Raw genomic sequence first — 15,525 nt, forward strand, 5'->3', positions numbered from 1 at the left:
CACGCGTATCTGTTCCCAGACCTCTGCGTGCCTGTCTTGTGCTGTGTGTGTTTTCCAACTACATTTGAGACTCAGGGGTCTGTGAACCCAGGTACCTCTCCTGTTACCTTTTACTTTTCCAGGGTTTTCTCTACCTTCTGCTTCCTTGTGTCTCACTCTCTGCCTGGCCCCCCGCCACCTCCTTCTCTTCGATTCTGCCAGTTTCCTTTTCTGTTTCTTTTCCTCACTTTACTGGACGTTAACAGTGAATCTTTTTTTATTAAATGACTCTGATATTGATTGTATTTCAAGTTCAGAGATTACTACATTTTGCTATTAAAATGACCAAGTAGACTATTTCCTTTAAAAGGGAATTACATTTCTTTTTCCTCTCTCTGGGCCTTCATTGTTCATTTCTTTGTGGATCAGCGATGCTTACTGAAAAGTAAGGAGACATCTTTCCTGTAGTTAACATTCATTAAGACAGAACTGTCTTATCAGAGAGGATCTTTTTTTTTAAAGACTTTATTCATTTATTTGACAGAGAGATATCACAAGTATGCGGAGAGGAAGGCAGACCCCGCTGAGCAGAGAGCCTGATGTGGGGCTCGATCCCAGGACCTTGAGATCATGACCTGAGCCAAAGGCAAAGGCTTTAACCCACTGAGCCACCCGGTGCCCCTAATCAGAGAGCATCTTAACAAACACAGAGGCCATCTTCTCCTCTGCTAGTTGTAGAGACTGAGACCTGGTGGGATTCGGTGACTTGTTCTGGGTCACATAAGTTCGGTCTAGAACTCCTGGCCTCCCCATCAATATTCTTTCTCTTCATTAAATGCCAGATTTTCTCTCCTATTCACTAGTAGCTCTTTCCAGAAAGAGAGTTTTGTATCCTTTTAGTTGGTACTCTGTAAATAACCTATGTATCCATTAGGATGCCTTTGTCTCCAAGTAGCAAGCCTTGACTTAAACAGGCTAAAACAATAAGGAAATGTACCTCAGATTATAAAAATCTGGCCTGGTTGCCTCAAAAGTTCGGTGATATCAACGAGGCCACATTCTACCCCTCCCCTCCCTTCCTCTCTGCCCTCTTGGATGGTATGGCTTTGGCTTCATGCCGGCTGCCCTCAAAGTCTTACCAAGAGCTGCCCACAAACCTTGAGACATAATGAGTCCTTGTTCATGTCCAGTGGAAGAGAGATGCCCTTTCGCCCAAATCTGACATATAAAAGCCAGTCCTTTCTCCCCAGTCGGATCTTTTGGACAATGTCCCCTCTTCCCTCCCTTAGCCAATAAGAGCCAGGAGAAAGCTCTACCCTCGTGTCTTAGACCAGTCAGGATTCACCTCTGTATGTGGGATGACCTGAGCGCCTGAACCAAATCAGCACTGTATTAGGAAGGAAGAAGGTTGGATATTGGGTAGTGTCATTCCCTCATTGTACACCGTATTCCGCTTATTAAGTCAACAGAGTCCTAGCGATTTTTGAGTTGCAGAGAACTCGGAGATTACTGTGGATCTGAGTTCAAGAAGTCCTTTTTTCGTGGATATTTCAGCAATTGCACTACAGGGCCGAGCTGGGAAAATGCCATGAGGTTCACTGCTTTCTCGTGGCCATAATCGTACTCAGACTCTTGGGAGAGAGGGAGGAAGGGTTCCGTAATGTCTGCCTGGCTTTCTTCTTTCCAGTTAATACCAACCATCTCCCTTCTTCCTGTGATTGTTCTTGAATAAGATGAAAATTCTTTCCTTCCTTCCATTCTACACCCTCCCATATGTATGCACGGAGACTCTCTATTTTGAAGATTTTGCTTTAGGGGCTCCTGGGTGGCTCAGCAGGTTAAGCATCTGCCTTTGACTCAGGTCATGATCCTAGGGCCCCGGCATCTAGTCCTGCCCTGGGCCCCCTGCTCTGCCCGGAGTCTGCTTCTCCCTCTCCTTCTGCTGCTCCCTCTGCTTGTGCTCTCTCCATGTCTCTGTCAAATAAATAAATAAAATCTTAAAATAATAATAATAAAGATTTCATTTTAATCACTGTGCCCTCAAAGGATCAGGAAATCCTCTGAAAGTTACCAAAGTCGCTAGCTGTGCCACAACTGACATATGGCTACAAATTCTTTGACATTCTCTCCATCAAGAGATGGATCTGTATCTCCTACCCTTGACTGGGGGAGGGGAGGGACTTATAACTGTTCTTGTCACCAGGTGAACTGGGAAGACCCCAGGCCCTGGGCCCTCGACCCAGCCTGTCCCAAAGATGTCACCAAAGTTCTTGGTCGCCTCCAGAGATAGAATTCAAGGACAGACACAAGCAAGCAACCTAAGGGGAAAGTTGGTTAAAGTGAAAGGTACCCTCTAGAGATGTGAGGGCCTGTGAGCTCAAAAGATTGCTGCTAGCCCCTGGGGTTGAGTTTCTAGTGCTTTCTGAGAGTTGTTAACTAGGGGGTGGAATATTCATTACTTTAGGACAGGAAGCAGGGTTTTGCACTTTTTCTTCCTTATTTGGTCAGGGGTTTCCATCGTGGCATGGGGAGAGTGCTGTCTGGTTTGATCCGGCTCTGGTGGCCGGCTGCCGGGAAGGCCTCTGACTCTCCTGGTGCTGCTTGCAGATGTCCAGGTCTCCTGTTAGAACCTACCTAACCGCCTACGCTAACATTCTGGCTAGTGGGCGGCCGCGGAAAGTGAAGCCGTTCACCAAAGTGGCCGTTAAGAAAGCCAAAAGGCCTGTGGAGAAGTTCAAGTCTTTCCCTTAACACAAAACAAAATCTCCTTTTCTTTCCTTGATCCCCTCTAGCTACCATCTTCTCATTCTCCTTTCTTACTATCTTACTCGGGGTTCTGTAAGCAACTGTATCAGAATCTAGGTATATTAAGGAAAGGAAAGGAATTCCCTAGGTGGAAATTGGAGGCAGGTCAGTCTCTCCACTGCTGTGATGACCAGCAGCCAACCATCTCCTTCCCTTATGAATGGACCTCCCTTACAAGTAATAAGTGTCACTTATTCAGGATTCAACATTCCAGAAGTTGGCGAAGCCTAGATCACATGCCTGGTCCTTGGCTTCCGGTCTGAGTCAGCTCAGGCTGCTAATAACAAAACAGCACAGACCAGGTGGTTTAAAGAACAGAAATTTTGGGGTGCTTAGGTGGCTCAGTTGGTTAAGCAACTGCCTTTGGCTCAGTTCATGATCCTGGAGTCCCGGCATCAAGTCCCACATCAGATTCCCTGCTTTTTGGGGATTCTGCTTCTCCCTCCGACCTTCCCTCTTCTCATGCTCTTTCTCTTGGTCTCATTCTCTCTCTCAAATAAAGAAATAAAATCTTAAAAAAAAAAAGAACAAAAATTTATTTTCTCACAGTTCTGGAGGCTAACAGTCTGAAACCAAGGTATTGTCAGGGGTGGTTTTTTCTGAGTCCTCTCTCCTTGGCGTGTAGATGGTCATCTTCTCCTTGTGTGGCCACACAGCCTTCCGTCCGTGCCTGTCTGTGTCCTCGTCTTCTCTTCTTGTAGCGACACCAGTCATATTGGATTAGGACACACTCTAATGACTTTATTTTAACTTAACAGCCTTTCCAAGGTTCTGTCTCCAAATATGGTCACACTCTGAGGTACTTGGGGTTAGAACCTCAACAAATAGATTTGTGAGAAACACAGTTTAGCACATTACACTGACCCAAGGCAGGGGGGAAGGGGGCTCTGGCCCACTTGGCTTAGGTAGTAGAAACCAGTCACCACTTTCTATTAAGACTACTCACAGTGGGGGCTTCTTCAAGGGAAAATGAAATGCTGATATGAAGGGCAGTGGGTAAGAATCCTGGACAGCCTCAACAAAGGTCCATGATGCCTTCATAACGGAGATTCTCAGAAATAGTAGTAATTGATGAAAACACTTTCTCACTTCCGTTCGATCTTCAACCAAAAGTTATGAGTTTCTCTCCCCCAACCCCAGCCCCTGGAATTGTTCAGGCCAAGGTCAGGAAGAGCTCCCAGAAGCCCATGTTGAAAGGACTTCTTGAACTTTCTATAGCACTTAAACTCTATTGACTTCTGCCTCCTTAAAGGTCTCTGCTGCCTGGGCTTCCCTATTCTCCCCTCTTCTCTAACACCTCCCACACAATCTCCTTTGTCAGCTGTTCTTCCTTTTCACACCCTGAAAAGTTGCTGGGTGCCAAGTTTCTGCCATTGCTCCCCTTCTTCTCCTGCCCCTCCCTCCCATCTCCTCTACTTCCTTCCCTCACTGGACCTCCCCCTTTTTTTCTCACTCAATAGTCTGACAGTCAGAGAGATCTTACCCATACTATATCTGAACCTAGGTTCTCTGGATGGGCTTCATATGAAATGTCTTAAGTTATAGGGAAATTTATGTGTATATTTATTTGCATTTTTTCTTAGGAAAAGGACTAAACCTGTTATCAAAAGTTTAAAACAGCATGTTGATGCCTTCTAAATCTTATCTTTTGTCCAGCCCTGCCTTCTGAGTTCCCAGGTCATATACCCAACTGCCTACTTAGAATCTCCACCTAAGATCATAACTACCTCCAGCTTAATAATGTCAAGAGCTAAGATCATTATCTCCCCCTCAAAGCCTGCTCCTCTTCCTTCACTTCTTATGTCCATGAAATGTACCACCATCCTCCTGCTAACCAGATCATTGCCCAGACCCCTCCTTCTCTATGACAGAACCAATCACTCATCCAAATCCTGTCCTTTCTCCTTTCTTCACAAGTCTCTTAGAGGCTTCCGTTGCATTTCCACTTCTTTAACAGGGAGTCCCCTCTTGGCTACACTGTTAAAATAACTGCCCAACTTTTCCCTCCACCTTTGATCTCTCTCCTCTCCAATTTATTTATTGGACTGGTAGCAGAGTAATTTGTATAAAACATAAAACCGATCATGTCATTCCCCAGCTCAAAATGTTGGTGATTGCTTTTACATTCTATAAAAATTATTCTGAGAGAATCTAAGAAGGCATCGACTGTTCACCATGACATACAAAGTCCTTCATGATCACTCCGTAGATACTAAGTGCCAAGTACGTTGTAGGCACTGTGCCAAATGCTGGGGATACAACATAAACAAGAGGAACAGATTCCCTGCCCTCAAAGACCTTACTGAAATTTGACGATACCACAAAGGAAAAGCAAAGCTTGGGAGTAAGGAGATAGGGGGTGTCACAACTTCATTTGCGTCACCAGGGAAGGCCGTCAGCTCCTAGCCTGCACTTCTTTTTTTTTTTTTTTAAAGATTTTATTTATCTGAGAGAGAGAGAGAGAGAGCACAAGCAGGGGGAGCGGCAGGCAGAAGGAGAGGGAGAAGCAGGCTCGCTGCTGAGCAGGGAGCCAAGCAAAGCCGGGCTCAATCCCAGGACTCTGAGATCATGACCTGAGCTTGAGCGGAAGGCAGAGGCCCAACCGACTGAGCCACCCAGGCACCCCATCCTTAACCCTTTAGCTAGTGCTTCTCCTTTGTGGTTCTCACTAATCTGGTGGAGCTATCCCCGGCTCCGCAAACACGGCAGCCTACTTTACCCCATCTTTGCTCATGCCTCTCTGTTTGCCTGAAATGCCTTTCTCTCAAAACTTTCCTGCCAAACATACAATTGTCTTTTGTGATCCAATTAAAGTGTTCTCTCTCCCAAGTGGACCCGTCCCACAGATGCCTTCTTTATGCACAAACAGAATTTTGCAAATACTCTCATAGTCCCTACAGCACTGCAAGTGCTTATCTGCTGGTCTCCCCCTATGAAGGTGTGAGTCCCAGGGGGATGAAAACTGGCCTGGTAATCTCAGAACCTGGTGCTGTGGCTGGCATTTCAGTGTTGAAGGGAAAGTATGGGGAGAAAAGAAGGGAGAGGGGAAGGGTGCCTGGGTGGCTCAGTCAGTTAAGCATCTGCCTTTGGCTCAGGTCATAATCCTGGGGTCCTGAGATCCAGTCTCACCTGAGGCTCCTTGCTCAGTGGGGAGCCGGCTTTTCCCTCTGCCTGATTCTCCCTCTGCCTGCCGTTGTGCTCTCTCCCTGACAAATAAATAAATAAAGTCTTTTTAAAAAAGAAAGAAGAGAGGAGCTAGACCAAGAACATCTGTCTTTTAAAAACCGTGCATTTTAGCTACCCCATAAAATTAGCCCTTGCCACCCCACGCCCAAGCTGAGGCTGGCTCAGTAAGCCTTATGAAAACCTGCAGAGTGCTCCCCACTCTCACAGTCCTCCTGGGGCTCCCTCCTTCCTCTGCAGCTGATAGTTCCTCCCTGTACATGAAGACCACAGACAGAAGATGAGTCAGAGGAGACCATAAAACTGCAGAGAAGGCAAACTAAAGGGAATGCCACGGACCGCGAGCCACGTGCGAGAAAACCACGCAGAACTGTGAAGAACAGAGAGCGCAGGGGTGGGGTGGGGAGTCCTCCTTCAGCCCCAGGGTGGGGGCACTCTCCGGGCCTAAGTTACCCAGAGAAGCATCCTGTGCTGTAGCATGGGGCTTTACGTTTTCAGATGCTGGTCTGGATTTTGATGGATGTAAATGCTTCTCTTAAGAGGGAGCACTAGAGGGGCGCCTGGGTGGCTCAGTGGGTTAAAGCCTCTGCCTTTGGCTCAGGTCATGATCTCAGGGATCCTGGGATCGAGCCCCACATCAGGCTCTCTCTGCTCAGCAGGGAGCCTGCTTCCCACCTCACTCTCTGCCTGCTGCTCTGCCTACTTGTGATCTCTCCCTCTCTCTGTCAAATAAATAAATAAAATATTAAAAAAAAAAAAAAGAGGGCACCTGGGTGACTCAGTGGGTTGGGGCCTCTGCCTTCGGCTCAGGTCATTATCCCAGACTGGGATCGAGTCCCGCATCGAGCTCTCTGCTCAGCAGATAGCCTGCTTCTCCATCTCTCTCTGCCTGCCTCTCTGCCTACTTGTGATCTCTGTCTGTCAAATAAATAAATAAAATCTTTAAAAAAGAAAAAGAAAAAAGAAAAAAGAAGAGGGAGCCCTAGAAGGGATGCCTGGTTCCCAGTCCAAGTGGATCCTAACCAGACAGCTAACTGTGGGGGAGGCTCTGCTACCAGAAGTGGGTAGATTAAGGCGTGCACCAATGATCTCTACTAGGAGCAAAACAAAGCAATATGAAATCCTGAGAAGTGGTTTTGATATGATTTTGGAGTGGACAGGGGCATTGGTCCCAAGCAGTGGTCAGCAGACACCTGTGCCTGCTCCTCCTCCCCTCTACCACTGCCAAATGTCACATTTGTCTGCTGCTTACCTCCTGGCCATTTCCAAAGCTCTTCCAAGTGAGACCTGTCCCTGCTATCCAGGAGCCCACTGGGGCAGTGGCACGGCCAAACAGAGCCCTTTGATTTTCTGTCTGCAACCTAGATTTAAACAAAGTGGGGAGGGGAAGGGTACAGAGGTGCATGTGTTGGGAAGAAGGGTGCATCTGGGGAGCACAGAACTGGTTCCCAGTCACAGCACCTCCACCTTCTCCAGCAAAGAGCTCAGGCTAGCCCAGACCCAGTGGGTCCCTGAGGGCTGAGCTCACCTGAACTGCTGTGACTCAGCTCAGCCCTGGTAACGGTGGGATGAAGGTAAAGGGCTCCTGCTCTCTCCTCCCCGCTGCCCTTCCCTCCCTTTCTCCTTCCCTGCCTTCCCTGCAACCAGTGACATTCCCCCTCCCAGGGCCCTATTCCTACCCCACTGCCTGGGTTTCCTTTAACAGAGGATGTGAACCTCGTGGTCAAATTCATGCTAAGAAGTGCATTGCAGATCCCAAGGCACATGCATTTTGAATTTTGAAAAATATGCCGGTGCAGATAACGCTCGAGGGCGGGACACTCTCTGGCATCTCCAGATTTAAAAGTATGCAGGTGAGTGCTGGCTGGATGGAGCCAGGTCCAGGCAGTGACAAGTTCTGAGGTACAAACAGAGGTCACTCAGTGAAGGTTCTCCCCTCTTGAGTCTGGTCCCCAGGGTCCTGATATCTTGTTTTTGTTGCGGAATGGATGCAAATCCATAGGTTGGGGGAAAATACCTTGAGATGTACCAGGAGTCATTCTCACAGACTCTGCGTCACTGAATCCCTACGGGGGGGGGGGGGGGCGCACATGCCAACTCGGCTTCTCGACCAGACTTTTTTCTTACCCTTCCTGCCCTATCGTGGGGCTCACTTGTCAGAATTCTGGTTCAGAAATCAGATGACATTCTGGGAAAAGGAACCTAGAGAGTAATGAGCTGGGGGGTGGGGAGAAAGACTATTTACTTCCTCTCTTCAAGGGAGCTGCATGTGTCCCTCACGGGCTCAGTGAATCTGCGGTGACTCGTTCACTCTGATGCGGCAGCATGTGGCAGCTGCTGCCCTCAACGGCTCTGCTGCTTGTAGGTGAGTCAGAGTCACTGGGACTGAGAGAGAAGCTCCAGAGGCCCTGGGTTCAGCGGAGCCCACTTTTCAGGCCAGGGAGGGTATCCCTACCAAGGAATAGGACCCCTTATGGCACGGCACGGAGCGGTCTCCTTGGAGCTCCCAGGACAAACTACCGGGGGCCTAGAGACAAGAACTCGGGCTCAGATTTGGGGATAACCAGAAAGCGAAGGGGGCCTGGGGAGTCTCTGTTACTTCACGCTGCTGGGGCTCAGTTTCCCTATCTGTACACTGAAGACTATGGACCAGATAGATGGTCCCGAAGTTCTGTCTCTTCTGTTCTGACATCCCTGGGTTCCCCTCTAGGACTTCTGATTTCCACCCTTTGCGGAGGACTTGGGTTGAGGCAGTCTCTGGCTTGATTCAGGGAAAATCGATCTGTGCCTTTGTTTTGGGTGTTTGAGTTGGGACTGAGGAGGAACGGAGTGGTGCTGAAAGCAGGGGTGTGGGTGGAAAGAGGACAGGAGGCATAGACACTGGTGACCAGAAGGCAGGCGGCGGGAAAGCTAGCTGCCATACATATCTTGATTCTTGGTGACATAGGACTCTCAGGGCAGGGGCTGGCAGGGCAACGTACACTCCTTCCACACTCCAGCTGCCTGATCTATGCTTCTGCTCAATATTTGTTTCACTGTTTTGTCTTGCAGTTTCTGCCGGCACGCAAGCTGGTGAGTCTGCTCTGTGGTCTGGGATGGAGGGAAGGAGGGAGGTGTGCAGTGTAACAGCCGTGGAACTTTGGGAAATCTGCACCGTGTGGGAAATGGCTGGCTTCGGGGTGTCAGGGGGCACTTTTCCAGTACAGTCGGGCTTGGCCCTAGGCTTCTCTGGTTCATCTTCCTCAGGTTAGTGAGAGGCCAGAAATAGGGCTAAGTCCCTTGAAGCCAAGATGCTCTAAGTCTGAGTCACAGACCAAGGCAGAGTCGCCAACGTGGGCTCGCTCTGGCTCTGAGCCTCCCCGGGAATGCCAGTGTAAGACCCCCCCTCCCTGCCCTAACCCACCCTCTCTTGGCTCCTCAGCGGACCTCCCAAAGGCTGTGGTGGTCTCAGACCCTCCAGGCAATAGGGTCCTCACGTTCGACAGTGTGACTTTCAAGTGCCAGGGGGCCAATCCTTCTGGGAACCATTCCACCCGGTGGCTGCACAATGGGACCCTCATCTCAAGTCAGACCAGCTACGTCATCGAAGCTGCCAGCGTTGAAAACAGCGGCGAGTACAGGTGCCAGACGGGCCTCTCCGAACTCAGTGACCCCGTGCAGCTAGAAGTCCTCGTGGGTGAGTGGGTGAAGGGGAAGGGGGGACTCACCAATAAATGGTGAAAACGGAAGACTTGAGAAGAGCTGAGTCTTGGGGGTTAAAATTGAGATGAGATGACCTGCGGCCCCCCTGACTTACATCACCATTGTAGTCTTAGCCCCAGGCAGGCCTTAGGCCAAATGTCAAAAGCTGGCGCCTAATGGACCCAGGACTCTGCAGGGCACAGTCCCCGCAATCACCGTCCCCATAGAATGTACCCCAGGGAATGGCGTCACCTGAAGGTCAGGCTGTGCCCTTAATGCTCTCTCATATTTATTGAGTAATGAATGAATCTGTTCTTATGACCTCCATCTCCTTCTGACCCTTAGATGCACATGTTCTAAGTGACCCTCCAAACCCTGCTGGGCAGCCCAAGGTCCTTTCCACCTCTCTGTCCCCATCAGTGCCACATCAGTGCCACACTCAAACTTAAAACTTCAGTGTAGGGTCGCCTGGGTGGCTCAGTTGGCTAGGTGTCTGACTTCAGCTCAGGTCATGATCCCAGGGCCTCAGGATCAAGACCCACATAGGGCTTTCTTCTCAGTTGGGGCACCTGCTTCTCTGCCCCCCTACCTGCTTGTGTTTGCTCTCTTGCTCTGTCTCTCTCTTATTTAAACAAACAAACAAACAAACAAAAACCAAAAAACAAGCTTCACTGTAAATCTCTCCACTCAGAAAAAGGTGAGGGAAGGGTATCAGACACAGGCTGTGTCTGCTGTCCCTGGAGTCACACCACCTGGCCCAGAACCCACAGTGTCCCCTCAAAAGCCTGATGCTACTTCAATGGCTGCCTCAGTTGCGCGATGTGTATGGGTGGAAGGAACCTGGAGGAGAAGGGGGGGCCCTGATGGTGGTGGGCTTGTAAAGGATTTCATGGAACTGGGCCTCTGGCGCTGATTCTTATGGCTCCTTAGCCTCTGACCACCATGTAGCTGACACGGTCCTCCTGCTACGGAGTTACGGGGAGGAATGTGTGTTCTCTGACTAGGTGAGACATGGCTACCTTTGACCAAATAAAAGGGAGAATTACCAATAAGAAGCAATAGAAAAATCAAGCCTGAGAGCTCTTAGTTTGCCTCAGAGTTTGGTGTAGAAGCTGGCTTTAGAAGTCCCGTCAATAAAGACTGTACTAAGATGTGACTATAAGCATTAACTTCACCAGGAGAAATTCTTGACTGTCTTTTTTTTTTTTTTAAGACTTTATTTACTTATTTGAGATAGAGAGAGCATAAGCAGATGGAGAGGAAGAAGCAGGCTCCCCTCTGAGCCAGGAGCCAGATGCAGGACTCAATCCCACGACCCTGGGATCATGACCCTGGGATCATGAACCAAGCCAAAGGCAGCTGCTTAACTAACTGAGCCACCTCGGTGTCCCTACTGTTCTGTTCTTATTTCAAAAGTCATCTGGGTTCAATTTCTAAAATATATTTGGGTTCTAAATTTCTAAAATATAATTGGGCTCAATTTCTAAAATATAGAAAAGTAAAAGGGAGAAAACTAAGATGGCTGGTAGTCCTGTCCCTCGGGGAAAAGCCCTACTAATGTGTAAGCACATTTTCTTCTTCTTTTTTCTCTGCTTATCTGTTTCTTGTATTCTGTCTTTCTAACTCGGCCTCGTCGACGTTTTTCTTGTGTCATTTAGAAATGTATCTGCAATGCCGTCTTTCATTATTTTGGTCAGCTTCCTGACCGTGATTTCGTGTTTTCTAGGGGTGAACTCCGGTTACGTGGCAAGACAGTCCTGGTGATATAGGATTTTCTGTCTTGAAGGTTCTGCTCAGTGGTGAAGCTGGCCTTGCAGAGGCCCTGGGGCCCTTGAGAAAGGACCAGCTACCGTGAGCACTACCGGTCACGTCCCTCTTTCCTCTCCTTGACTTTCATTCTGAGTTGTGCTTCGCAGTTTCTGTAGCCACTTCAGGGGACACCCAATGACCTTATTCCCACAACTATCTATTCCTTCTGAAGTCTACCCTTCCTTTATTTTTTTTTAAAGGATTTCATTTATTTATTTGACAGAGAGAGGGAGAGAGCACAAGCAAGGGGAGTGGCAGGCAGAGGGAGAGGGAGAAGCAGACTCCCCGCCGAGGAGGGAGCCCGAAGTGGGGCTCGATTCCAGGACCCTGGGATCATGACCTGAGCCGAAGGCAGACTCTTAACCCCCTGAGCCACCCAGGTGCCCCTCTACCTTTCCTTTAGTGGAGCAAATCATCATTTTCTCTCTCTTTTTTTTATTTTAAGTTATTTATTTATTGAGAGAAAGAGAGCATGTGCGTGCATGGGTTGAGGGGCAGAGGGAGAGCGGAGAATCTGCAGCAGATGCCAAGTTGAGCACGGAGCCCGACGTGGGGCTCTATCCCACGACCCTGAGGTCATGACCTGAGCCAGATCCAAGAGCTGGACATTCAACCAACCGAGACACCCACCCTTTGGTGCTCTACAAATCATCATTTTCAAATGCAAATTTTACTCTTTGACCTAGAACTTATGGTGGCTGCTCCTTACCTGTCATAGCAAACCCCAGGGCAACCCTAAGGACCCTGCAGATGGCTTCCCCCGACCCTCTTCTCTTAGATCCTCTGCCCTACCCTTATGGTTTGATTTGTGCATCCCTCTTCCCCACTAGACAAAAAGTCCTGGTGTGATGTGAGTTCTCCTGCAGGGTCCCGTGGGCATTCTCCCAAAGCGAGCTCTGCAGGGATGGCTCCCAGGCCGGCTCTCTGTGACGCCCTAGGATCTGGGTGTTGAGTGTCCCCTTCCCGCTGAAGCCTCCTGGGCCTGTGGTCTCTGTGTCTTTCAGGCTGGTTGTTACTCCAGACCCCTCGGCGGGTGTTCCAGGAGGGGGAGCCCATTCGGCTGAGGTGCCACAGCTGGAAGAACAAGCCCGTCTGGAATGTCCAATACTTCCAGAATAGAAGAGGCAGAAAGTTTTCTTATGATAATTCTGAGTTCTACATCCCAGCAGCAAGAAGTGAACATAATGGCTCCTACTTCTGCAGGGGGCTTATCGGGAAGAGAAATGAGTCTTCAGAGGCTGTGGACATCATCATTCAAGGTAAGAGCTGTGCAGCCCTCGAGGGTCTGGGACCCCTGGGCAGGAAGTCTGCATTTGCGCTGTGAAGATGAGTGGAGAGGAGATTCTGGACTGTTCCACAGGCTTTTTTGACAAGGGGTTCTGAAGGCTGTCGTTGACTTGGCACGAACAGAAGCCACATTTCCTGCCCCATAAGTACACCTGTCCCTCCTTACCCCGATCAAACCATGTCCGCAAGGTTCTATGTCCCTACAGTGCTGACCCATCTTCGCCTGCCCTTCTTCCTCTCCAAGCCTCAAGTCCTAGCCAAGAGCCAACCTGGTGGGCGCCCCTCGCATGCTCACAGAGAGACCATAGGAACTGGGTCCTGGCTCTGCTGTTCATTAACCACGTGACAGCGGGTAAACCAGTAGTCTCTCTGAATCTCCAGTTCCCTTTCTGTAATGTAACAAAGACAAGACGACATTTATTGGGTACCTTTCAGTGCGCTGGACACTGTGCTAAGTGCCTCTTTCCACGCACCCGGTTTGACCATCCCAATGACCCCTCACCACAACGATATGAGGTTATCGCCTTTACAGATGAAGTAACTGTAACAGAGTGGGGGAAAGGGGAGGGGCGTTAATGGGTCTCTAGGATCACACCAAAGATTCAAAGACCTTTATATTTATTTAACCACTAAATAAAAGGAAAGAATTGGACAGATGCCAAATTTCATGCCTTAACAACTGTCATTTTTCTCCCCCCTCTTCTTCTCCCATTAGGTCCACCGGTTCCATCCACCTCATCACTCCTCCCATTTTGGCCCCATATCCCTTTCGCCGTGGTGATGGCACTCCTATTTGCAGTGGACACGGGACTGTATTTTGCTATGCAGAGAGACCTTCATAACTCAAAGCGGGCCTGGAAAAACAGCAAAGTCTCCTGGAAACAGGGCCCTTAGGACAAATGGGGGTAGTAAAAGCAGCACCTCTGAGCCTCTTTCTGGATTCACCATCCCATCCTCCCCACTAGGCAGCTCTGGGAGCAGCAGGAAAAGCACACCTCAGGGTCTAGGCTGAGGGTCCTCCACTCAACTCCATTTTCTCTCGGTCTCTGCTAGAAAGGAAAGGTCTGTGATCTCAGAGGCCAACCATGAAGCCTCAGCGAGCAGACACAGTACTCAGACTTGAAGTCTCAACGCTACCCAGATACTTTCTCTGCCCGACTGTCTGTCACAACAAAGCCACAATGCCGACTCTGGATGGTGACCCGATGTATAAAGTAGTTCTTAAATAACAGGATAAGGAGATAAGAAAATTATGGCCAAGGACCAGCTGAGTAGTGGTCTACATCTGTTGCTCCAGGACGGGTTGCCTTCTAGGCACCCTAAAACCCCTTCCAGACAGATTGTGGGGGCTGTTGAGAGTCTAGGGGAGAACAGCACAACCAGCGAAGGGAGTGGTTGAGAAAGAGCAAGGCAGTCCAGGACCGACCGGGGAGACCCCGGCCTGCGCTGTCTTCCTAGAACGTGAGCGGTGCTGTAGGTACAGAAAAATCACAGGGGTGATGTAGAATTGATTTTTGGGGGGAGCCCCTGTCAGAACTGGGACGGCGTGTGAGTACTTAATGATGAACCGCTCTCAATGGCAGGAGTAGAAAATGCTCCCAGAATGGGGTTAGGGATGGGAGGTCCTGGAAAAGAGAGCACAGAAGAAACTGTGTCCATAGGGAGGAGAGACACATCGCTGCCGCAGAAGCAGCTCAGTGAACAGAGATCCCTCTGGGTCTGAACTGAGAAAGCATGACGGGAAAGAGCCAATGAGAGCTGCTCAGGAGACAATGGGCCAGCGGTGAGGACATGTGTGGGCCAGGATAGTAGGAATTAGGGAGAGGAGATGAGGGGACTGTCACCCGCTTTCTGCTTCAGTATTTAATATATACCTCCAGCTTCACACTATTCATCTGACAAATGCTGGATGCACCATATGAAATGTACTCGACTCTGCTGTGCTGAACTCTGAAACTTGGAAATCCCTTCCCCAGTCAGTGACTATGGATTTGGGGAGTGGGGTCACGAGCGTTACTTGTGGGAGAAAGCTTAGCTGTCTTTCTGTATTAGAAGCTTTCAACAGAGCATTTCCTGATTCCAATAAAGCTTTGGACAGATCTTGCTAGCTGCTCTCTGAAGAAGGAAAAACTGTGATAATAAGACCCAAATGGTAAAATCCATTTTTCCTCCTGTTGTCTGAAAATCTATCAGGGATGAGTTTGGATACTGAAATCATATCCGCACAGCTCACATGAACCAACCAGTTGTGGACTCACCAATGTTGCTGAGGCAACTGAATGAAGGGACTTTTATGGGTGGTGCGGGATGGGAAGGTGGGTGGCCAGGTGGGTGGCCCTTAGAGTCAGTTCCTGGCAGGTGGTGGGCAGGAGAAGGCACCCCCAGGAAGGAGATAGGGGCCTGGACAGAGGCATAGATAGGGTCAGTCTCATTGTGTGGGTTATGAGCTATACCCCAACACGATTGAAACTTAATGTCTGAATATTACATGAGATCCAGACATGAGGCAAGTGCATCAGGAAACCCCAGATGGCCAACTCACATCTAGGGTGCCTGGGTGGTTCAGTAGGTTGGTGTCTGCCTTGGCTGAGGCTCTCCACTCAGCGGGGAGTCTGCTTCTCCCTCTGCCCCTCACCCTGCTCGCTCGCTCTCTCTCACTCTCTTTCTCTCAAATAAATAAATAAAATCTTCAACTCACATCTGTTTAGTACCTATAATGCCCCGAGCTTGGGTTTAGGTGCCGAAGATAGAGAGATGAACAACACGGAGCCATTCCTGGAG

The 15,525-nt window shown here is 49.2% G+C and overlaps 1 protein-coding gene across 1 annotated transcript; it reads left to right on the forward strand.

The window, feature by feature from the left end:
- Positions 1–8,194: 8,194 nt before the first annotated feature.
- On the forward strand, positions 8,195–14,841 carry LOC125086328 (low affinity immunoglobulin gamma Fc region receptor III-A). Its single transcript, XM_047705575.1, has 5 exons — positions 8,195–8,332; positions 9,019–9,039; positions 9,389–9,643; positions 12,462–12,716; positions 13,460–14,841. The coding sequence occupies exons 1-5, from the start codon at positions 8,293–8,295 to the stop codon at positions 13,636–13,638; spliced, it is 750 nt and encodes a 249-aa protein (XP_047561531.1). The 5' UTR covers positions 8,195–8,292; the 3' UTR covers positions 13,639–14,841.
- The last annotated feature ends 684 nt before the right edge of the window (positions 14,842–15,525 follow it).

Source organism: Lutra lutra, chromosome 15 (assembly GCF_902655055.1).
Source record: "Lutra lutra chromosome 15, mLutLut1.2, whole genome shotgun sequence".
In the NCBI taxonomy this organism is placed as follows: domain Eukaryota; kingdom Metazoa; phylum Chordata; class Mammalia; order Carnivora; family Mustelidae; genus Lutra; species Lutra lutra.